The 26,217-nt window shown below is 37.4% G+C and overlaps 1 protein-coding gene across 4 annotated transcripts in view; it reads left to right on the top strand.

Moving 5' to 3' along the window:
- The window catches only part of SCLT1 (sodium channel and clathrin linker 1), a 285,252-nt gene that overhangs the window by 171,318 nt on the left and 87,717 nt on the right, over nucleotides 1-26,217 (top strand). For all 4 annotated transcript variants that reach the window (XM_060105958.1, XM_060105954.1, XM_060105951.1 and 1 more), the window contains 3 exons: nucleotides 2,013-2,111; nucleotides 6,077-6,148; nucleotides 25,557-25,631. In XM_060105958.1, the coding sequence (XP_059961941.1) occupies nucleotides 2,013-2,111; nucleotides 6,077-6,148; nucleotides 25,557-25,631 (246 nt within the window). The remainder of the gene's footprint in view (nucleotides 1-2,012; nucleotides 2,112-6,076; nucleotides 6,149-25,556; nucleotides 25,632-26,217) is intronic.

The following is a 26,217-nucleotide window of genomic DNA, read 5'->3' as shown; positions in this document are numbered from 1 at the left end:
ATGGTATTTAGTTTATAGAAGTCACAAAATAGGTTTGTTTTTAATGTTGCTGGCTCCCTTACGAAGCAATCATTAAATTATTATTTAATCAATATTTATTGAATTCCTAGTGTGTGCATAGTACTCCACTGAGACGTATGGGGATTACAAAGGAAATACTTTGTTTTATTTATGTTTTCTTTTTTACATGATAGATGGTTTTCCAAGAGAACTATTCAAAACAAGCTATAAGTTGCATGGTAAGAAGCTACTAAGAAATAAAAAAGAAACAATTATCCAAATCTAAGCTGTGGGAATGCTAAGGTGCTTTTTATACCTTTCAGATACTCTTCCCTTCTGTGATCTTTTAGACTGGATGAAAGGCACAAAATACATAATATGCTTGGGAATTCCTCTAAACGCCTCAGTTAACTAGAAAAATTATGAGCAGGACAGAATTGTTTCTCTCTCTCCTCCGAAGCCTATGAGCATTCTTAACATCAGGTCATAAAGATGAATATTTTGTGTGGAGCACAATGGACAGAGAAGTTAGTAGTAATAATACTCATTCCTGTCCCTTAAATCTTCTCATCCAAGTCTCAAGTCCACAAATTGGACTTGAACCGTAAATTGCCTGTTTATGCCTACAGTATTAAGTTCCCTCTTGACTTACTGCTTAATTGCCAGAGGGTTCCCACCTTCAGTTGCTTGTTCCAAGAAGTCAAGTTCTCTTAACCAATCATACAAACAGGTATGAAGCACAACCTTACCTTAGTTTCTTATGAAACTTCCCTTTTTCCCATTGTCCCATTCTCCATGACAAGATTGTTATATCAAAACAGCTATTACTTCTCCCTAGCTTACCTATTTAAGTAGGAGGAAATTTATTAAACAACAAAAACAGAGATAGGAATGTGTATGGTATCTTTGCAAGATAGTGGGATCAGAACACAGAGCCGCTTACTCTGTAATGACATTTATAAAAAGAAAGAAAAAAGATTCATTCAAACCTAAAATTGGAGGAGTTCCAGGCTCAGGAAGATACTTGAACTAGACATGTAAACTTGGGACTTGTCAGCATATAAATGGTATTTAAAACCACAAGATTGGATTAGACCACCAAGGGGTGGATGTGGATAGAGAAAAGGACCAAGGACTAAGACTTGGGTAGTTCGATAATAAAGAGGTTCAGGAGAAGAGGAAGAAACGGCATTGCAGACTCAAAAGGAATAATCAATGAGTTAAGAGGAAAACCAATACTAGGGTGCGCTAAAAGCCAAGTATAGAAGGTAAAACAAGGAAAAGAAAGTAATCCATTATCTCAAGTGCTGCTTGACAGATCAATAAGATAATTACGCAAAATTGACTCTCATGGGTTAGCAGTATAGAGATCATGGACAGTGAAAGCCTGATTAGAGTGAACATCACAGAAACTTCTGGAAATGAGCAAGTGCAGACTTTAGAGGAGTTTTGCTCCACAGGGAAGCAAAGAAATGGGATGTGACTGACAACAGAACTAGGCTTATAAGAATATTTTTTAGGTGAGATGAAAATGATTGGTTGGTTAGAAATTTCATGGAGAGGAAGTAGGTGGTGTCTACAGTGATGGAGGTATGAGGTGACAAGGGACATAATTTGAATAAAACCAAATAATGGAAAGAAAGGGAAATCTAAGAGATTTTTCCAAGAATATAGTATTTAGATTTGATTATTTTCCATAAGGAATGAAGGAGAAAGAAAATTTAAAAATAATCCTAAATTCCCAGCCTTAGAGATTAGAAGAGTGATGGTACTGGCTGAAACACATATCAAAGGAAAAGAATAAATTTTTATTTAGGACAAGGTCAGGTGAGGAGGTTAAGGAAAATAAATATCATTCATAACTTAGGCAAGATCTCAAAGTGGAGATGTCTCAAAAGTTTCGCATAAGAGGTATGCTTTCAAGAAAGTGATTAGGTTTTTACCCATTTATTACATAATCTCTATTAATAATGATGTGACCTATAATAACATCAAATTACTGTTTTCTGAAGGCCCTGCTTGAGGAGAAGCAAAAAGAAGAAGATATAGAGAAAATGAAAGAAACGGTTTCTCGGCTTGCGCAAGATGCTGCCATAAGAACCAGGAAGGAAGTAAGGGGGTTTTAATTATATTTAAAATTCAAAATTTTACAGAATTTCACAGCTTAAGAGTAGATACTACCTGAGTTTTTGCCTCGTGGACATAGCTAATTAATTGTCAACTGATTGTATCAATTGTGCTAAATTTCAAATAAAAATCATCTCATGATAGTAGCCCCTAACATTAGTGCCGGGGTGAGGTAGGGGTAGGGGGTAGGGCAAGTGGGAAGGAGAGAGATTTAGGCTAGGAATATAGTGAAGATTAACACACCTGAAGTATGATGTAAAGAAGAAGGGTCAAAAAGAAACTTAGAACATACAAGAAGCAAGAGAAGAAAACCTACTGTTATTTGTAGTATATTAGAGTATCTTAGGACTGGAGTACCAGAGAAATCTGCTTTAACCTCTTATTTTATTTGTAATGAAGCTGAAACCCATGAGAGGTTATTGGCTCGCTCAAAATTGTACACTAATTAAAGCCAGAACTTAGACTCACACCTTCTCCTTGCTATACTGAGCCCAGCGTTGTTTAAATTGCATCACGCAGATACCTATATGATTTGTGAATTGTGTTGTTCTTTGCAATTCCATTATCAAGACTAAATCTTATTTTTTTGTGTTAAAGCAATGAGTTGTTTCTTAGTTTGAATTGCAAGCCTTATGAAAGTTAAAAGTGTCTTGGAAATATGTTTGCTTTCATATAAAGAGAGAGGGAAGACATACATTTATTTGCCTTTTCCTCTGGTATGGATATGAATTAATTCATAAGTGGTGAGGTAAAGTTAAAAAATAATAAGTGAGTTTAGGAGGAAGAAACAACGAAAACCCATTTTAAAGATGAAAAAACTGAAAAACAGAGTAGTTAACTAACTTGCTTAGGGTTCCACCTCTAGGAAGTAACAGAACTGGGTTGCAGATGAGCTCTACCCTCAATCACTATGAGAAATGGTTTATCGTGGATTTTGTATTTTTTTTATTTTTAGAAATTTTCAAACCCATAAAAAGGAAAGAGCTGTATAATGAACACTTATTTACCTCTCACCCAGAAAACTCTTAGTGTCTTGCTACACCCATTCCATCTCTTTATGTTACATACACATTCTTCCCTTGTGCCAAACATTCAGACATAGGCTGCAGGCCTCATGACACTTCATGTTGTCATCTGTTTCCCCAGAAAAAGGACATTTTGCTACACAACCACACCACAATTACCATGTCTTAAAAAAAATCAACATTACTTCAATTCACACTCGAATTTCCCTAAAATATTGTTTATAGCTGTTTGGTCTTTAAAATTCAGGATCCAATCCATGTTTACACATCATTGTATTTGACTACCACATCTCTGTAGTCTCCCTTAACCGAGTCCCCTGCCTTCCTTTGTATGTGACAAAGAATCCTTTGTAGAATCCTTCAGAATATTCCACATTTGGATTCATGTGACTGTTTCATTTTGATTAGATTCAGGTCATTTCTGGCAGAGTGATATGTATACCTACATCCCACTTCATCACATCAGGAAGCTGTAATGTCAGTTGTACATTGGTGATGCTAAGCTTGACCATATGATTAAGGTGTTAAGACCAGATCTTTCCATTGTATACTTTATAAATAATTGGGGAAGATACTTGAAGACCATGCAGCTATCCTTTTCCACCAAAATCTTTCATCCAGTGGTTTTGTCATCCATTGATAATCCTTGTCTAAAATAAATAAATATATGGGGTAATTAGAAATTCTAATTCTGTCAATCTTTCTATACATTTATTAGCTGTTATTTTTTGGTTAGGGCTAGAGTCCTGCCCCCTTTGTTTGTTATGATGGATTCGTTTTTATTTTTTTATTTCATGATTCATTGCTATTAGTCTTCATTTTTTTTCTCAATTTGTCTCTCTAGTTTTCCTGGATAAATGATATTTCTCATCTTCTACTTTCCTTGCCTCAGACCTAGAATCAGCCAGCCACTTCTTCAAAAAGCCTTGGTTGTAATTTTTAATTTGATATTTTGTCAGATAGATGAATTAGCAAAAGCAGAAATTCCTGTTTTCATTTTTACTGTAATATTTGCATTAATATGCTTTCCTACATATTCATAAAGACTATGAAATTATTAACATAAGTGATTTCAAATTATATATACTATTATGATCATAAACCCTCATGTTACCTGCATCATTTCTAGATACTAAAAAGAACACTTTTAAAAAACTATGTGAGAGACAGACAGACATGATCGAGCTTATAAGAACCAAAATTATTTTATTCTAGGAACCTTCATGACTTAGTTTCAGCCTGAATATTCCTTATCTATAATGGGGATAATAACTACTTCATCATGTTGTGAGAATAATGAGATAATAACACGTAAAGCACTCTGAACAGTTCATAACACATTAAATCTCAATAAATCCTAACTATGATTGTCACTGACCTGTAAATAGGGTGGGTTGATTTTTAATAAAATTTTTCATAGGAAAAGCTACATCAAATTATAACCTAAAATGGAACGGAAATGGACCCACATATAATATGCTCGGCAAGCCTTCCAAAAGATAACTCTAGTTTAATTAACTAAAGTGTATAGCAGTGTTGTAAATGTTCTAAAGAAGATTTACATCATGTTTGAGAAATAATCCATTTTATAAGATGCTAGAAAATTTCCAAAAACCTTTGGGTCATAAATGTGTACTGATGATATATCATCAGAATCAATATTCTTCATGGTCTTTTTAAAAACATGAGTAGGGACTTCCCTGGTGGCGTAGTAGTTAAGAATCTGCCTTCCAATACCGGGGACACGGGTTCGAGCCATGTGTCCAGGAAGATCCCACATGCCATGGAGCAACTAAGTCCGTGTGCCACAACTACTGAGCCTGTGCTCTAGAGCCCGCGAGCCACAACTACTGAAGCCCGCACGCCTAGAGCCTGTGCTCTGTAACAAGAGAAGCCACCACAATGAGAAGCCCACACACTGCAACAAAGAGTAGCCCCCACTCACCACAACTAGAGAAAGCCTGCACACAGCAACGAAGACCCAACACAGCCAAAAATAAATAAATAAATTTATTAAAAACATGAGTAGATATTAGAAAAAAATATTGTCTTAGGAGCCACCCTGAGGAGATGTGACTAATTCTTGAAAATACTCTGTACACATAAATTCTACTATTTCTGAAGATATTTAACTGCTAATTAAAATAAGGGTTTTTCTTATAAAGTAATGTGGCACTGAAATATGATGTGTACTATAAAAATATTCTTCTGTTTATAAAACAAAAGTGCCTTAAAGCTATTAATTACATTTTTAGTGTATATTTCAGTTTTTCTCCTGACTTGCTCTGTGGTAGCAGATCTCAAAGTATTGTTCAGGTGGTCTGCAAAATCATACCTACTTTCATAATTATAGTAAAACAGTTTGCTTTTTTCACAGTCATTCTCTCATGACTCTGCAGGGTTATCTTCCAGAAATTGATGGTATGCAACAACACAACAGCTTGAACATGGAAATAGATATGAGAGTCTAGCTATCTTCTATTAAGCCATAGACATTAAGGAAATTTGCAAAAATGTAAACTAATACCACTTCTAAAAATTTTTTTAATTTTGGGGAAATACACATTTTCACAAAAGCGTATTTTTTATGTTAACCTATAAAGGGCTATTATTTATAAAGGGATTAATAAGTAAATATTTTGAGATTTTCTGTTTTCATTTCTAATATGGTAAATTTTAATCGAAAGAGAACCCATTATAAAGACCAAAAATTTGACAAACACTTTAGGAGACATCATCATCCTGTTCACTTACTTACACTGTTATGATAAATTCTTGACTCTTTAATACATCGTGTGCTTATCCTTTATGCCCTAAAAGTTATAATTTTATTTTTTATCAAAATTATTATTCTAAATGTTTTTATTGGATGTTAATTATTTTTACTGTAGACCTAAATAATTCATAGATATCTTAATTTACAGGTTGCAAACACAAGAAAACAATATAATGTACAGATTTCTCGACTAACAGAAGAACTTTCAGCCCTTCAAATGGTATGTTAGAAGACTATACGCCTATTTTCTTCTGAATATTGTTTACTTTAAAGGCCAGAAAACATTTTTTTAACATCTTTATTAAGTTTAGTTGCTTTACAATGTTGTGTTAGTTTCTGCTGTATAACAAAGTGAATCAGCTATACATATACATATATCCCCATATCCCCTCCCTCTTGCATCTCCCTCCCACCCCTCTAGGTAGTCACAGAGCACCAAGCTGATCTCCCTGTGCTATGTGGCTGCTTCCCACTAGCTATCTATTTCACATGTGGTAGTATATATAAGTCCATGCCACTCTCTCACTTCGTCCCAGCTTACCCTTTCCCCTCCCCATGTCCTCAAGTCCATTCTCTATGTCTGCATCTTTATTCCTGTCCCACCCCTAGGTTCTTCAGAACCATTTTTTTTTTTTTTTTTAGATTCCATATATGTGTGTTAGCGTATGGTATTTGTTTTTCTCTTTCTGACTTACTTCACTCTGTATGACAGCCTCTAGGTCCATCCACCTCACTACAAATAACTCAATTTCGTTCCTTTTTATGGATGAGTAATATTCCATTGAATATATATGCCACATCTTCTTTACAAGATACATATTATTGCACATTCATTTATTCAGAAGATACTTATTATGCCAGGAACTGTAATAGATGCTAGGAAAAGAATAAAAATCAAAGGTAAACATGTTATCTGCAGTCTTGGAACTTATGATCTAGTAGGAAAGATGGATGGCATTTATCACGTTTTACTATGATTACCTTTTTGGGACAAAAAATGCGCAGGATGCTGTTGAAGCATCCATCTGTAGCTGATACCATATGCTGAGTTCATCTGAGAGACCAGGAAGAAAGAAAAAGTATACATGATGGTGGAAGAGAAAGACAGTCTTTCCAAAAGAAATGAGTACTCAAGGATGAGTAGGCAAAGAAGGGAGAGGAAAGAGTGCTTGTGTGACTAGAGGTGGAATTAAATATATAAATTTAACTTGAAGATCTGATGAAATGGAATTTAATAACCTTGCTCACAGGGGCATAAAAGTACAAGAATTTCCAGAGATTGGGAAGATATTTTCAACTTTACAAACTCATCTCTCCTGAATATCCATATCACTTTTAATCTTTCTTACAAAATTTAACAATGAATTATGTCTTGTAATAAATGTTATATTGTATTACGCCTCTCTTTCTCTGTCTCCTTGTCTTCCTTCTCATTCCCTCCCTCCCCTGTAGAAGAGTCTTATGTTTTCCTTTATTTTCCCCATTGCCTAATATACTATTTTGCACAGTATGTTTTCAATAAATCCTTATTGACTGATTGATATTTAAACACCTCTGAAAGAATGATCACATCTTTTCCACATTCTACAAACCAGTGTACATCATGAGACCTTAGTTATTGTATGTGGGTCCTGAGAGTTTTAGAACAAGAAACAGTGTTACTTTTTGTTTGTTTAATGTCATTTGTTCTAACACTATAGGAACATTAAGTAAAATTAATGGGATGCTGTGTGGCCAATTAGTCATGTCTAATTGTTCGTTGTTTTTCAGTTTTACTTCCTCTTCTGTCACCTTGCTATTTTGCTTGTTCTCTTACATGGACTGATTTACTATCAAAAGATTTACAACTTTGAAGAAGAGGGGTTTTACCCCAGTCTAGGATTATTTAACAAATTATAAACTCTGGAGGGACAAGAACATTATTTATTTCTATTTAGGAATGTGTACTAGGTAAGACCTGCAGGGATTTTAAAAATAACTCTTAGCTGTGTAACAACCAGAGCTATGTAAACTCACTTTAGAGTAAAAAGAAGGCATATTTCAGATTATTACAGAACGTGCTTCTTAGGATTTATAGTAAAACATTTGTAACTCATAGCTAAGTGGATTTTTCTAAAGATATTAAACATTATCTGATGTCATGTTGGTTTGGTGAAAAAAACTGTACTAATTGAAGTGTTTGAAATATTAAGCATTTAGAGGTATATTTGAAGAAAGACATGTTCAGCTACTTTAAACAGCAGATTTTCTCAGGAACTCAGACTACAGTTTGAGGCATAATAACCTAATGTCGACTATTGATTTCTATTCTTCATTACCAATTTTACCACCTGTGCACTAAACATGAATTCAGGGAGGGAAGTTAAGCATACTTTAGCTAACCCAAAGCTAAGTTATGCTTGCAGGAAAGTTAAAGTCTTGGATTTTAGGTTAATGTGTAGATTTTTTGGATAGGTTTAAGAAAAGGCCAGAGGGAGTCTGTCTCAAGCCACATATCTCACTTTGGAGAGCAACATATGCAGCATATGTTTCTCTTCAAGTACTCAAGGTTTTACTTCTGCCAAGTAGCAGAGGTTTTTTGCTAATCTATAGCAAATTAGGGAGAGGATTGGTTATAAATGCCCAAATTTATACATGTAAAATGAAACATTCATTATGATCTTTTTTTTGATCCATCAATTTTTTAGAAGTCTAATTTCAAATTCCCAAATACATGGGTATTTAGACTCCTTTTTATTACTAATTTCTAATCTGGTTAAATAGAGATCACAGATCATGTTCTATATGATATTGATTCTTAATATTTGTTGAGACTTTCTTTATGGTACACTATAAGGGTATGATTTTGGAAGCACTCCATGAGTTCTTGAAAAAATTTCTAGTATCATTTGGTCATTTCTTGTCCAAAAGGTAGGAATATTGGTGGTGATTAATATCTGAAAAGCTTTTAATAGTAATTTTAAATGTTTGCTTTAGTTTTTAGTGTATTTCTGATAGAATTCTTATATTTCCCCTTAAAGGTTTCTACTTTTCTGTCTCATTTTAACTTTGTTATCTCAGGTTAAGTAAATATTCAACCATTGTTGTTTGGCAGTTAAATGGTGGATTAGATAAAGAGAGATTCATAACACATTTATAACATATCTTTCTTTATATGCTACTCACCAGACCCAGAAGTGTGATCTAACCTTATTATTAATATCTACATTAAAAATCATTTGGGAATCATACCATAGATGCAGAAAAAGCATTTGACAAAATACAGCACGCATTCATGATAAAAAATTCTCTCAGTAAACTAGGAACAAAGGGAAACTTCCTCAATTTTGTAAAGAATATCTATAAAAAACCTACAGCTATGGAACTGAAAGCTTTCCCACTAAGATCAGGAACAAGGCAAGGGTGTCCCCTCTCACCACTGCTTTTCAAGATCATACTGGAAGTACTAGCTAATGCAGTTTGACCCCCCCAAAAAAAGGAAGTAAAAGGTATGCAGGTTGGGAAAGAAGAATTTGTTTTCAGATAACATGATTGTCTATGTAAAAAGTCCAAAAGAATAAAAAATAAAAACTCTGGAACAAAGAAGTGATTATAACAAGGTTGTAGGATACAAGGTTAATATACAAAAGTCAATTGCTTTCCTATATACCAGCAATAAGCAAGTGGAATTTGAAATTAAAAACACAGTGTCATTTACACATTGTCATTTGCATTAGCACCCCCAAAATTAAATAGTTAGGTGTAAATCTAACCAAATATATATGAGAAAAACTACAAAACTCTGGTGAAAAACAGCAAAGAAGAACTAAATAAATGAAGATAGCCCATGTTCATGGATAAAAAGACTCAATATTGTCAAGATGTCATTTCTTCCCAAGTTGATCTATAGATTTAGAAATCTATATTCCAATTGAAATCCCACCAAGTTATTTTGTGGATATTGGCAAACTGATTCTAAAGTTTGAATGGAGAGGCAAAAGACCTAGAATAGTCAATACAACATTGAAGAAGAAGAACAAAGTCAGAGGACTGACACTGTACTGCACTTCAAGACTTACTTGAAACCTACAGTAACCAAGACAGGGTATTATCAGTGAAACAACAGACAAATAGATCAGTGGAACAGAACCCAGAAATAGACCCACAGAATACAGTTAGCTGATCTTTGACAAAGGAGCAGAGGTAATATAATGGAGCAAAGATTGTCTTTTTTTAACAAATGGTGCTAGAACAATTAGGTATTCACATGAATGAATCTGGATACAGACCTTACATAAAAATTAATTCAAACGGGGTCACAGACCTAAATGTAAAATGCAAAACTATAAAATTCCTAGAAGATAACATAGGAGAAAAATCTAGATAATATTGGGTTTGGCAATGAGCTTTTAGATACAACACCAAAGATATGATCCATGAAAGAAACAACTGGTAAGTTGGACTTCATTAAAATTAAATTTTTCTGCTCTGTGAAAGACACTATCAAGAAAATGAAAATTGAAATCATATATTGGGAGAAAATATTTACCAAAAAACATATCTAATAAAGGACTATTACCCAAAATATACAAAGAATCCTTAAAACTGAACAGTAAGAAAACAAACAACTTGATTTAAAAAATTGAGCCAAAGACCTTAACAGACACCTCACCAAGGAAGATTTACAGATGACAAATAAGTAAATGAAAAGATACTCTAAATCCAATGTAAAAATGCAAATTAAAACTACAATGAGATACCACTCATTACACCAAATAAGTGCCAGATATACCTATTACAATGGCCAAAATCCAGAACACTGACACCACCATATGCTGACAAAGAGCAATAGGAACTCTCATTCATTGCTGGTAGGAATGCAAAATGGTACAGCCACTTTTGAAGGGAGTTTGCTCTTGTCTTACAAAAGTAAATATACTCTTATCATAGGACCCAACAATTGCATTCCTTTGTATTTAGCCAAAGGAGTTGAAAACTTATGTTCACAAAAATCCTGCACATGGATGTTTATATTATAGCAGCTTTTCTCATAATTGCCAAAACTTGGAAGCAACCAAGATGTCCTTCAGTTGGTGATGGGTAAATAAACTGGTACATCCAAACAATAGAATATTATTCAGCACTTAAAAGAAATGAGCTACGTCACCATGAAAAGACATAAAGGAAACTTAAATGCATATCACTAAATTAAAGAAGCCAGTCTGAAAAGGTTACATAATATATGATTCCAGCTATATGACATTCTGGAAAAGGCAAACTATGGAGACAGTAAAAAGATCAGTGGTTACAAGGGCTTAAGGAGGAGAAAGAGAGAGATGAATAAGTGTAGGCAAAGCACAGAAAATGTTTAGGAGAGTGAAACTACTTTATATGATACTATAATGGTAGATATATTTCATTATAAATTTATCCAAACCCATAAGATGTGCAACACCAGAGTGAACTCTAATGTAAACTATCGCCTCTAGGTGATAATATTGTGAGATGTAGGTACATAAGTTTTAACAAATGTACCACTCCATCATGGGATGTTGATAATGGGGAAGGCAATGTATGTATGGGGGCAGGAAGTATAGGAGAAGTCTGTAACTTCCCCTCAATTTTGCTGTGAACCTAAACTGCTCTTAAAAAATAGTCTATTAAAAAATTACATGAGGTAAGTTATGAACATAGGATAAATGCCAAATTTCACACCAGAAAATTACCTTTTCTTAGATTAGCAACTTATTGTATGAACATATATGGAACATTAAAGTTACATTTCTTGGGGGGACCTTCAAGATGGTGGAGGAGTAAGACGTGGAGATCACCTTCCTCCCCACAAATACATCAAAAATACATCTACATGTGGAACAATTCCTACAGAACACCTACTGAACCCTGGCAGAAGACCTCAGACTTCCCAAGAATCAAGAAACTCCCTACATACCTGAGTAGGGCAAAAAAAGAAGAAAAAACAGAATCAAAAGAATAGGGACGGGACCTGCACCTCTGGGAGGGAGCTGTGAAGGAGGAAAAGTTTCCACACACTAGGAAGCCCCCTCAGTGGCGGAGACGGGGAGTATGCAGGGAGGAAGCTTCGGAGCCACAGAGGACAGTGCAGCAACAGGGATGCAGAGGACAAAGCAGAGAGATTCCCACACAGAGAAACGCTGCTGACCAGCACTGACCAGCCTGACAGGATTGTCTGCTCACCTGCCGGGGCAGGTGGAGGCTTCGAGCTGAGGCTCGGGCTTCAGAGTTCAGATACCAGGGAGAGGACTGGGGTTGGCTGCATGAACACAACCTGAAGGGGGCTAGTGCATCACAGCTAGCCGGGAGGGAGTCCAGGAAAAAGTCTGGATCTGCCTAAGAGGCAAGAGACCATTGTTTCGAGGTGTGCGGGGACAGGGGCTTCAGATCACTGCCTAAACGAGCTCCAGAGATGGGTGCGAGCCACGGCTATCAGTGCAGACACCAGAGACAGGCATGAAGCGCTAAGGCTGCTACTGCAGCCACCAAGAACCCTGTGTGAAAGCACAGGTCACTACCCACACCTCCCCTCCCAGGAGCCTGTGCAGCCCGCCACCACCAGGGTCCCGTGATCCAGGGACAACCTCCCTGGAAGAACAAACAGCACGCCTCAGGCTGTTGCAACGTCACACGGGCCTCTACCACCACAGGCTCACCCCACACTCTGTACCCCTCCCTCCCTGCTTCTGGCCTGAGTGAGTCAGAGCCCCCAAATCAGCTGCTACTTTAACCCCATCCTGTCTGGGTGAAAAACAGATGTCAGAGGGCGACCTACATGCAGAGGCGGGGCCAGACCCAAACCTGAACCCCGGGAGCTGTGTGAACAAAGAAGAGAAATGGAACTTTCTCCCAGCAGCCTCAGGAGCAGCAGATTAAATCTCCACAATCAACCTGATGTACCTGCATCTGTGGAATACCTGATTAGACAATGAATCATCCCAAAATTGAGGCGGTGGACTTTGGGAGCAACTGTAGACTTGGGGTTTGCTTTCTGCATCTAATTTGTCTCTGGTTTTATGTTTATCTTAGTTTTTAGCATTTAGAGCTTATTATCATTGCTAGATTTGTTTATTGATTTGGCTGCTCTCTTCCCTTTTATATGTGTGTGTGTGTGTGTGTGTGTGTGTATTTTCCTTTTTCTCTTTCTGTGAATGTGTAGGTGCATGCTTCTTTGTGTGATTTTCCCTGTACAGCTTTGCTTTTACCATTTGTCCTAGAGTTCTGTCTGTCTGTTTTTTTTTTTTTTTTTAGAATAGTTTCTAGCGCTTGTTATCATTGGTGGATTTGTTTTTTGGATTCGTTGCTCTCTTCTTCCTTGCTTTTTCTTTTATCACTTTTCTATTTTTTTGTTTTAAAGAATATTTTCCTTATCTTTTATTTTACTAACTTTATTTTATTACATTGTATTAGTTTCTTCCTTTCATTCTCCCTTTTCTTCTCAGCTGTGTAGCTGACAGGGTCTTGGTGCTCAGGCTGGGTGTCAGGCCTGAGCCTCTGATGTGGGAGAGCTGAGTTAAGGACATAGGACCACCAGAGACCTCCCGGCCCCACATATTATCAAATGGTGAAAGCTCTCCCACGGATCTCCACCTCAACGCTAAGACCCAGCTCCACTCAAGGACCAGCAAGCTACAGTGCTAGACACTCTATGCCAAAAAACTAGCAAGAGAGGAACACAACCCCACGCATTAGCAGGGAGACTGCCTATAATCATAACTTCACAGAAACTCCAAAACACACCAACAGACACGGTCCTGCCCACCAGAAAGACAACATCCAGCCTCATCCACCAGAACACAGGCACCAGTACCCTCCACCAGAAAGCCTACACAAGCCACTGAACAAACCTTACCCACTGGGAGCAGACACCAAAAACAATGAGAACTACGAACCTGCAGCCTGTGAAAAGGAGACCCCAAACACAGTAAGTTAAGCAAAATGAGAAGGCAGAGAAATTCACAGCAGATGAAGGAGCAACGTAAAAATCCACCAGACCAAACAAATGAAAGGAAATAGGCAGTCTACCTGGAAAAGCATTCAGAGTAATGATAGTAAACGTGATCCAAAATCTTCAAAATAGAATGGAGAAAATACAAGAAATGTTTAACAAGGACCTAGAAGAACTAAAGAGCAAACAGACAATGAGGAACAACACAATAAATAAAATTTTAAATTCTCTAGAAGGAATCAATAGCACAATAACTGAGGCAGAAGAATGGATAAGTGACTTGAAAGATAGAAGAGTGGAAATAACTACCACAGAACAAAATAAAAAAGAATGAAAAGAATTGAGGACAGTATCACAGACATATGGGACAACACTAAACACATGAACATTCGAATTACAGGGGTCCCAGAAGAACAAGAGAAAAATAAAGGGACTAAGAAAATATTTGAAGAGATTATACTTGAAAGCTTTCCAAATATGCTAAAGGAAATAATCAAGTCCAGGAAGCGCAGAGTTCCATACAGGATAAATCCAAGGAAAAACAACAAGACACATATTAATCAAACTATCAAAAATTAAATACAAAGAAAAATATGAAAAGAAGCAAGGGAAAATCAACAAATAACATACAAGGGAATCTCCATAACGTTAACAGCTGATCTTTCATTTGAAACTCTGCAAGCCAGAAGAGAGTGGCAGGACATATTTAAAGTGATGAAAGGGAAAAAACCCAGCAAGGATCTCATTCAGATTTGACGGAGAAATTAAAACCTTTACAGACAAGCAAAAGTTAAGAGAGTTCAGCACCACCAAACCAGCTTTACAAAAAATGCTAAAGAAACTTCTCTCGGCAGGAAAAATAAGACAAGGGAAAGACCTACAATAACAAATTCAAAACAATTAAGAAAATGGTAATGGGAACATACATATCGAGAACTACCTTAAATGTAAATGGATTAAATGCTCCAATCAAGACACAGACTGCATGAATGGATACTAAAACAAGACCCGTATATATGCTGTCTACAAGAGACCCACTTAGACCTAGGGACACATACAGACTGAAAGTGAGGGGATGGAAACAGATATTCCATGCAAATGGAAATCAAAAGAAAGGTGGAGTAGAAATTCTCATATCAGACAAAATAGACTTTAAAATAAAAACTATTACAAGAGACAAAGACAGATGCTACATAATGATCAAAGGATCAATCCAAGAAGAAGAAATAACAATGTAAGTATTTATGCACCCAAACATAGAAGCACCTCAATACATAAGGCAAATGCTAACAGCCATAAAAGGGGAAATTGACAGTAACACAATAATAGGAGGGTACTTTAACACCCCACCTTCACCAATGGATAGAGATCATCCAAAATGAAAATAACGAAACACAAGCTTTAAATGATACATTAGACAAGATTGACTTAATTGATATTTAAAGGACATTCCATCCAAAAACAACAGAATACACTTTCTTCTCAACTGCTCATGGAACATTCTCCAAGATAGATCATATCTTGGGTCACAAACCAAGCCTTGATAAATTTAAGAAAAGTGACATCATATCAAGTATATCTTCAGACCACAATGCTATGAGACTAGATATCAATTACAGGAAAAAATCTGTAAAAAATACAAATAGGTGGAGGGTAAACAATATGCTACTAAATAACCAAGAGATCACTGAAGAAATCAAAGAGGAAATGAAAAAATACCTAGAAACAAATGACAATGAAAACATGATGACCAAATCCTATGGGATGCAACAAAAGCACAAAAGCAGTTCTAAGAGGGAAGTTTATAGTGATACAATCCTTCCTCAACAAACAAGAAACATCTCAAATGAACAACCTAACCTTACACCTAAAGCACTAAGAGAAAGAAGAACAAAAAAACCCCCAAAGTTAGCACAAGGAAAGAAATCGTAAAGATCAGATCAGAAATAAAAGGAAATGAAGCAAACAATAGCAAAGATCAATAAAACTAAAACCTGGTTCTTTGAGAAGATAAAAAAATTTAATAAACCATTAGCCATACTCATCAAGAAAAAACGGGAGACGACTCAAATGAATAGAATTGGAAATGAAAAAGGAGAAGAAACAACTAACACTAGAAATACAAAGGATCATGAGAAATTACTACAAGCAACTGTATGCCAATAAAATGGACAACCTGGAGGAAATGGACAAACGCATAGAAAAACACAGCCTTCCAAGACTAAACCAGGAAGAAAGAGAAAATATAAACAGACCAATCGCAAGAACTGAAATTGAGACTGTGATTAAAAATCTTCCAACACACAAAAGCCCACAACCAGATGGCTTCACAGGTGAATTCTATCAGACATTTAGAGAAGAGCTAACACCTATCCTTCTCAGACTTTTCCAAAATATCACAGAGGGAATAACATTCCCAAACTCATTCTATGAGGCCACCATCACCCTGATACCAAAACCAGACAAAGTTGTCACACAGAGAGAAAACTGCAGGCCAATATCACTGATGAACATAGATGCAGAAATCCTCAAAAAAAAAAATACTAGCCAACAGAATCCAACAGCACATTAAAAGGATCATACACCATGATCAAGTGGGGTTTATCCCAGGAATGCAGGGATTCTTCAATATACACAAATCAATCAATGTGTTACACCCTATTAACAAATTGAAGGAGAAAAACCTTATTGTCATCTCAATAGATTCAGAAAAAGCTTTTGAAAGAATTCAACATCCATTTATGTTAAAAACGCTCCACAAAGTAGGCATAGAGGGAACTTACCTCAACATAATAAAGGCCATATGTGACAAACCCACAGTTTTTCTGGTGAAAAACTGAAAGCATTTCCACTAACATAAGGAACAAGACAGGGTTGCCCACTCTCACCACTATTATTCAAAATAGTTTTGGAAGTTTTAGCCACAGCCATCAGAGAAGAAAAAGAAATAAAAGGAATCCTAATTGGAAGAGAAGTAGTAAAGCTGTCACTGTTTGCAGATGACATGCTACCATACACAGAGAATCCTAAAGATTCTACCAGAAAACTATTACAGCTAATCAATGAATTTGGTAAAGTAGCAGGATACAACATTAATGCACAGAAATCTCTTGCATTCCTATACACTAATAATGAAAAATCTGAAAGAGAAATTAAGGAAACACTCCCATTTACCATTGCAACAAAAAGAATAAAATACCTACGAATAAACCTATCTAAGGAGAAAAAAGACCTGTATGCAGAAAACTATAAGACACTGATGAAAAAAATTAAAGATGATAAAAACAGATGGAGAGATATACCATGTTCTGTTTTTTTTTTTACATCTTTATAGGAGTATAATTGCTTTACAATGGTGTGTTAGTTTCTGTTTTATAACAAAGTGAATCAGTTATACATATACATATGTTCCCATATCTCTTCCCTCTTGCGTCTCCCTCCCTCCCAGCCTCCCTATCCCACCCCTCTAGGTGGTCACATACCACCGAGCTGATCTCCCTGTGCTATGCAGCTGCTTCCCACTAGCTATCTATTTTACGTTTGGTAGTGTATATATCTCCATGCCACTCTCTCACTTTGTCACAGATTACTCTTCCCCCTCTCCATATCCTCAAGTCCATTCTCTAGTAGGTCTGTATCTTTATTCCTGTCTTACCCCTAGGTTCTTCATGACATTTTTTTTTCTTAAATTCCACATATGTGTTACCATTCAGTATTTGTCTTTCTCTTTCTCACTTACTTCACTCTGTATGACAGACTCTAGGTCCATCCAGCTCATTACAAATAGCTCAATTTCGTTTATTTTTATGGCTGAGTAATATTCCATTGTATTATATGTGCCACATCTTCTTTATCCATTCATCCGGTGATGAATACTTAGGTTGTTTCCATCTCCTGGCTATTGTAAATAGAGCTGCAATGAACATTTTGGTACATGACTCTTTTTGAATTATGGTTTTCTCAGGGTATATGCCCAGTAGTGGGATTACTGGGTCATATGGTAGTTCTATTTATAGTTTTTTAAGGTACCTCCATACTGTTCTCCATAGTGGCTGTACCAATTCACATTCCCACCAGCAATGCAAGAGTTTTCCCTTTTCTCCACACCCTCTCCAGCATTTATTGTTTCTAGATTTCTTGATGATGGCCATTCTGACAGGTGTGAGATGATATATCATTGTAGTTTTGATTTGCATTTGTCTAATGATTAATGATGTTGAGCCATTCTTTCATGTGTTTGTTGGGAGTCTGTATATCTTCTGTGGAGAAATGTCTGTTTAGGTCTTCTGTCCATTTTTGGTTTGGGTTGTTTTTGTTATTGAGCTGCACAAGCTGCTTGTAAATTTTGGAGATTAATCCTTTGTCAGTTGCTTCATGTGCAAATATTTTCTCCCATTCTGAGGGTTGTCTTTTGGTGTTGTTTATGGTTTACTTTGCTGTGCAAAACCTTTTAAGTTTCATTAGGTCCCATTTGTTTATTTTTGTTTTTATTTCCATTTCTCTAGGAGGTGGGTCAAAAAGAATCTTGCTGTGATTTATGTCATAGAGTGTTCTACCTATGTTTTCCTCTAAGAGTTTGATAGTTTCTGGCCTTACATTTTGGTCTTTAATCCATTTTGAGCTTATCTTTGTGTGTGGTCTTAGGGAGTGATCTAATCTCATACTTTTACATGTACCTGTCCAGTTTTCCCAGCACCACTTATTTCAGAGGCTGTCCTTTCTCCACTGTACATTTCTGCCTCCTTAATTGTAAAGTGACGATATGTCTGTGGGTTTATCTCTGGGCTTTCTATCCTGGTCCATTGATCTAAATTTCTGTTTTTGTGCCAGTACCATACTGTCTTGATTTCTGTAGCTTTATAGTATAGTCTGAAGTCAGGGAGCCTGATTCCTCCAGCTCTGTTTTTCGTTCTCAAAATTGCTTTGGCTATTCGGGGTCTTTTGTGTTTGCATACAAATACAATTGTTATATCTTTTTAGATTAGATCCCTTGATCATTAGGTAGTGTCCTTCTTTTTCTATTCTAATAGTCTTTATTTTAAAGTCTATTTTGTCTGATATGAGAATTGCTACTCCAGCTTTCTTTTGGTTCCATTTGCATGGAATATCTTTTTCCATCCCCTCACTTTCAGTCTGTATGTTTCCCTAGGTCTGAAGTGGGTCTCTTGTAGACAGCATATATATGGGTCTTGTTTTTGTATCCATTCAGCCAGTCTGTATCTTTCGGTGGGAGCATTTAATCCATTTACATTTAAGGTAATTATCGATATGTATGTTCCTATTCCCATTTTCTTAATTGTTTTGGGTTTGTTATTATAGGTGTTTTCTTTTTGTTTCTTGTCAAGAAAAGATCCTTTAGCATTTCTTGTAAAGCTGGTTTGGTGGTTCTGAGCTCTCTCGGCTTTTGCTTGTCTGTAAAAGTTTTAATTTCTCCATCAAATCTGAATGAAATCCTTGCTGGGTAGAGTAATCTTGGTTGTAGTTTTTTCTCCTTCATCACTATAAATCTGTCCTGCCAGTCCTTTCTGGCTTGCAGAGTTTCTGCTGACAGATCAGCTGTTAACCTTATGGGGATTCCCTTGTGTGTTATTTGTTGTTTTTCCCTTGCTGCTTTTAATATGTTTTCTTTGTATTTAATTTTTGACAGTTTGATTAATATGTCTTGGCATGTTTCTCCTTGGATTTATCCTGTATGGGACTCTCTGTGCTTCCTGGACTTGATTAACTATTTCCTTTCCCATATTAGGGAAGTTTTCAACTATAATCTCTTCAAATATTTTCTCAGTCCCTTTTTTTTTCTCTTTTTCTTCTGGAACCCCTATAATTCGAATGTTGGTGCATTTAATGTTGTCCCAGAGGTCTCTGAGACTGTCCTCAGTTCTTTTCATTCTTTTTTTATAATCTGCTCTGCTTTAGTTATTTCCACTATTTTATCTTCCAGGCCACTTATCCGTTCTTCTGCCTCAGTTATTCTGCTATTGATCCCTTCTAGAGTATTTTTAATTTCATTTATTGTGTTGTTTGTCATTGCTTGTTTCCTGTTTAGTTCTTCTAGGTCCTTATTAAATGTTTCTTGCATTTTCTCTATTCTATTTCCAAGATTTTTGATGATCTTTACTATCATTATTCTGAATTCTTCTTCAGGTAGACTGCGTATTTCCTCTTCATTTGTTAGGTCTGGTGGGTTTTTATCTTGCTCCTTCATCTGCTGTGTGTTTTTCTGTCTTCTCATTTTGCTTACCTTACTGTGTTTGAGGTCTCCTTTTTGCAGGCTGCAGGTTCGTTGTTCCCGTTGTTTCTGGTGTCTGTCCCCAGTTGTTAAAGTTGGTTCAGTGGGTTGTGTAGGCTTCCTGGTGGAAGGGACTAGTGACTGTGTTCAGGTGGATGAGGCTGGATCTTGTCTTTGTGGTGGGCAGGTCCACGTCTGATGGTGTGTTTTGGCGTGTCTGTGGCCTTATTATGATTTTAGGCAGCCTCTCTGCTAATGGTTGGGGTTGTGTTCCTGTCTTGCTAGATGTTTGGCATAGTTTGTCCAACACTGTAGCTTGCTGGTCGTTGAGTGAAACTGGGTGTTGTTATTGAGATGGAGATCTCTGGGAGATTTTCGCCGTTTGATATTACGTGGAGCTGGGAGGTCTCTTGTGGACCAGTGTCCTGAAGTTGGCTCTCCCACCTCAGATGCACAGCACTGACTCCTGGCTGCCGCACCAAGCGCCTTTCATCCACACGGCTCAGATTATAAGGGAGAAAAAGAAGAAAGAAAGAAGAAAGAAAGAAAGAAAGAAAGAAAGAAAGAAAGAAAGAAAGAAAGAAAGAAAGGGAGAGAGAGAGAGAGAGAGGGAGAGGGAGGGAGGGAGGGAGAGGGAGGAAGGAAGGAAGGAAGGAAGAAAGAAAAGACAATAAAAGAAAATAAAATAAAGTAAGGTAAAATTTAAAACAAAACAAACAGAACAAAAAAGGGGCAGATAGAACCCTAGAACAAATGGTGAAAGCACAGCTTAAAAGACAAAATCTCACACAGAAGCATACACATACACATTCACAAAAAGAGGAAAAGAGGAAAAAATAATAAATCTTGCTCTCAAAGTCCACCTCCTCAATTTGGGATGATTCGTTGTCTATTCAGGTATTCCACAGATGCAGGGAACATCACATTGATGGTGGAGATTTAATCCTCTGCTCCTGAGGCTGCTGGGAGAGATTTCCCTTTCTCTTCTTTGTTCGTACAGCTTCCGGGGTTCAGCTTTGGATTTGGCCCCGCCTCTGCGTGTAGGTCACTGGAGGGCGTCTGTTCTTCGCTCAAACAGGACGGGGTTAAAGGAGCCGCTGATTCGGGGTCTCTGGCTCACTCAGGCCGGGGGGAGGGAGGGGTACGGAGTGCAAGGCGAGCCTGCGGCGGCAGAGGCCAGTGTGACATTGCACCATCCTGAGGCGCACCGTGCATTCTCCCGGGAAAGTTGTCCCTGGATCCCGGGACTCTGGCAGTGGCGGGCTGCATAGGCTCCCCAGAAGGGATGTTTGTAGAGCGACCTGTGCTCACACACAGGCTTATTGGTGGCACCAGCAGTGGCCTTAGCATCTCATGCCCATCTCTGGGGTCCACGCTGTTAGCCGCGGCTCATGCCCATCTCTGGAGCTCCTTTATGCAGCGCTCTTAATCCCCTCTCCTCATGCACCAGGAAACAAAGAGGGAAGAAAAAGTCTCTTGCCTCTTCGGCAGGTCCAGACTTTTCCCCGGACTCCCTCCTGGCTAGCCGTGGTGCACTAATCCCTTCAGGCTGTGTTCACCCCTCCAGTCTTCTCCCTGCGCTCCGACCGAAGCCCAAGCCTCAGCTCCCAGCCCCGCCTGCCCAGCGGGTGAGCAGACAAGCCTCTCGGGCTGGTTAGTGCTGGTCAGCAACGATGCTCTGTGCAGGAATCTCTCTGCTTTGCCCTCCTCAACCCTGTGGCTATGCTCTCCTCTGCAGCTCCGAAGATCCCCCCCCAACCCGTGCCACCCGCAGTCTCCACCACGAAGGGGCTTCTAGTGTGTGGAAACCTTTCCTCCTTCAAGGTTCCCTCCCACTGGTGCAGGTCCCATCCCTATTCTTTTGTCTCTGTTTATTCGTTTTTCTTTTGCCCTACCCATGTACGTGGGGAGTTTCTTGCCTTTTGGGAGGTCTGAGGTCTTCTGCCAGCGTTCAGTAGATGTTCTGTAGGAGTTCCACATGTAGATGTATTTCTGATATATCTTGATGAAGAATGCCACGACGCGACGATCCAACTTTAGTATTCTTAATCTTTAGTGTCGTGCTCTGCAAGTACTGCAAGCCTGGATGACTCACTGGTTACAAGAAAAAGCCAGACAGTGAAAACCAATGCAATATTGTTGCATTTGAATATTAATGTTTTTGAACACAGACTACTGAAGAAATGTTTTCTGACTATAGGTTGTTCACTGGATAAACACCTCTGTGGCATGCTATTCAAGCCAGCTCGTGTGTCAGGAAAGGAGCCTGGCTTCCACTGCTCCTGACAGATGTACTGTGGTCATATCCTGAGGCCTCTGGGTATGGTTCTGGGTAGGGATGATAGTGCCTGATGTTGGCAGAGGCTCACGTCCTTGCGAAAGACCTGCTAGTGTTGGAGGGTCTCTGGCAGAGGCGAGGGGTGGCTGTGGCTCACTGTGGAGACAAGGACACTGGGAGAAGAAATTCTGGGAAATATTCCTTGGCATGAGCCCTCCCAGAGCCTTGATATACCATGTTCTTGGACTGGAAGAATCAACATTGTGAAAATGACTCTACTACCCCAAGCAATCTACAGATTGAATGCAATCCCTATCAAAGTACCAATGGCATTTTTCACAGAACTAGAACAAAAAATTTCACAATGTGTATGGAAACAGAAAAGACTCCGATTAGCCAAAGCAATCTTGAGACAGGAAAACAGAGCTGAAGGACTTAGGCTTCCTGACTTCAGACTATAGTACAAAGCACAGTAATGAAGACAGTATGGTACTGGTACAAAAACAGAAATATAGATCAGTGGAACAGGATAGAATGCCCAGAGATAAACCCACGTACATATGATCACCTTATCTTTGATAAAGATAATATACAGTGGAGAAAAGACAGCCTCTTCAATAAGTGGTCCTGGGAAAACTAGACAGCTACATGTAAAAGAATGAATCTACAACACTCCCTAACATCATACACAAAAATAAACTCAAAATGGATTAAACACCTAAATGTAAGGGCAGACACTGTAAAACTCTTAGAGGAAAATATAGGCAGAACACTCTATGACATAGATCACAGAAAGATCCTTTTTGACCCACCTCCTAGAGGAATGGAAATAAAAACAAAAATAAACAAATGGGACCTAATGAAACTTAAAAGCTTTTGTACAGCAATGGAAACCATAAACAAGTTGAAAAGACCACACTGAGAATGGGAGAAAATATTTGCAAGCGAAGCAGCTGACAAATGGTTAATCTCCAAAATATACAAGCAGCTCATGCAGCTCAATATCAAAAAACAAACAACCCTATCCAAAAATGGGCAGAAGACCTAAATAGACATTTCTCCCAAGAAGATGTACAGCTTGCCAAGTACATAAAAAAAGGATGCTCAACATCACTAATCATTAGAGAAATGCAAATCAAAACTACAATGAGGGGCTTCCCTGGTGGCGCAGTGGTTGAGAGTCCACCTGCCGATGCAGGGGACACGGGTTCATGCCCCGGTCTGGGAAGATCCCACATGCCGCGGAGCGGCTGGGCCCGTGAGCCATGGCCGCTGAGCCTGCGCATCCGGAGCCTGTGCTTCGCAATGGGAGAAGGCCACAACAGTGAGAGGCCCGCGTACAGCACACACACACACAAAAAAACTACAATGAGGTATCACCTCAGACCAGTCAGAATGGCCATCATCAAAAAATCTAGAAACAGTAAACGCTGGAGAGGGTGTGGAGAAAAGGGAACACTCTTGCACTCTTGGTGGGAATGTAAATTGATACAGCCTCTGTGGAGAGCAGTATGGAGTTTCCTTAAAAAACTAAAAATAGAATTACCATTTCACCCAGCAATCCCACTACTGGGCACATACCCTGAGGAAACCATAATTCAAAAAGTGTCATGTAGCACAATGTTCATTGCAGCACTATTTACAATAGCCAGGACATGGAAGCAACCTAAGTGTCCACTGACAGATGGATGGATAATGGAGATGTGGCACATATATTCAATGGAATGTCACTCAGCCATCAAAAGAAACAAAATTGAGTTATTTGTAGTGAGGTGAATGAACCTAGAGACTGTCATACAGAGTAAAGTAAGTCAGAAAGAGAAAAATTAATACCATATGCTAACACATATATATGGAATGTAAAAAATAAAAGAAACATGGTTCTGAAGAACCTAGAGTCAGGACAGGAATAAAGTTGCAGCCTTAGAGAGTGGACTTGAGGACAGGGGAGGGGAAGGGTAAACTGGGAGGAAGTGAGAGAGTTGCATGAATGTGTATACACTACCAAATGTAAAATAGGTAGCTACTGGGAAGCAGCCGCATAGCACAGGGAGATCACCTGGGTGCTCTGTGTCCACCTAGGAGGGTGGGATAGGGAGGGTGGGAGGGAAATGCAAGAGGGAGGAGTTATGGGTATATATGTATATGTATAGCTGATTCACCTTGTTATACAGCAGAAACTAACACACCACTGTAAAGCAATTACACTCCAATAAAGATGTTAAAAAAAAATAAAGTTACATATCTTATACACTAACAGTTCTATCTTAATAAAAGATAAATTTAGATTAATAATCTTATTTACAACAGGTTTAAAGATCTTCATTATAATCAGAGTTTATTTGGGATCATAATTTAGAAGTTACGTATTTTGAACTTTAAAAACATGTTGTTTTATAGTATTTCTGTAAAATAAAGCTATGATAAAGATAATTAAATATTAGCAGTGTACTGTCAGCAAAGCAGGTTCATCCAGCACGCAATAGTAGAAAATAACCACACCCATTCTCACAAATAAATAGAGAAAAACAAATAGCTGTGAGGAGCCAGTCGTTATAATGATTGTTCTTAGTTTTAGTCTCATTTGCAAATTTTTTAATTTGTTGAGTATTGATATGCTTGTTTGATTTTAGTGATTAAAACCTTTCGAGTCAGAAATGTTTTATTTCATGTTAATGAAACATTTTTACTATGTCCACTGGCTGCTTATAAGTTTTGCAAAAGAAAATTAACTGTTCTAGAATTTATATACCCATGCATCTTTTAGGGCATGGGTTATGCTGTGGTGTGTGTCACTGTCTAGTTCTATGTTACCTTTTAAAATATGTGGTTAAGAATATATGAAAAGGAAAACTGTAATATGAGAAAGGGGTCTCATTTATTTATTTCTCCCCAGAATCCCTCAACCTCTGTTTTCCATCTAGTATGTTTACTTAGAACTTCTTGGCATTCTATTCCAGAGGTGATCTCTGAAATCCTGAGATAGGTAGTTCTTTGAAGATTTGAGTTTTTCGTTTTTGTTTTTTTCCCTAATAATCAGTATGGTCCTGCTATACAAATAGGTAAGTGTGGTATTCTTATTATGAACATATCATTTTCCTTTTCTATTTTTCTTAAGGTTTTACAAATATATTTATTTACAACATGATTTGAATTTATAGGAGTGTGCTGAAAAACAAGGCCAAATTGAACAAGCCATTAGGGAGAAAAAAGCAGTGGAAGAAGAACTAGAAAAGGTAAAGAGAAAAAGGAAAAAATCACTACCTAAAACCCAACTGCAAGTATTCAACATTACTGTCTGCTTTCATCATACTATCTACTAGCAACCCCTATATTATAAGTATTCTCCTGGTGAGTGCTTTTATTTGCTTGGATTATTTTCAGAATCTGCATTTAAGTACTGGTATTGCCTATATACATTTCTTAACAAGAGTGGCCACATTATTTGAACTTTTTACTTAAAGGTATAAATTTTACAAAGTAACTGTATTCCTTGCTTAGACCTCATCCCAATATTAAATTTTATTTTATCTTTCTTCTCTTTTTAAAATTTCTGCCAACTCTTATTGGGTGTAGGCCATCTATAAATATAAAAAATATATATAACCAAAAAATTATAAATTGCTATGATTTTTACCTTTTTAAAAACACAGATTTTTAATCACAGTTAGGAAAGAATATTTACCCCAGTGACATTTGAGAATGAATATTGCAAGAAGTCTACAGTTTGAAATTTATTTCTTACTTAGATAACTCTTTTTATTTAGCAGTAAATATCCCACTCTGTTAAAATAACTTGGGGAGAAAAAGAGCTAAATTTGT

The sequence above is a fragment of the Mesoplodon densirostris genome, chromosome 1 (genome assembly GCF_025265405.1).
Source record: "Mesoplodon densirostris isolate mMesDen1 chromosome 1, mMesDen1 primary haplotype, whole genome shotgun sequence".
Lineage (NCBI taxonomy): Eukaryota > Metazoa > Chordata > Mammalia > Artiodactyla > Ziphiidae > Mesoplodon > Mesoplodon densirostris.
This window is presented reverse-complemented; position numbering and strand designations above follow the sequence as displayed.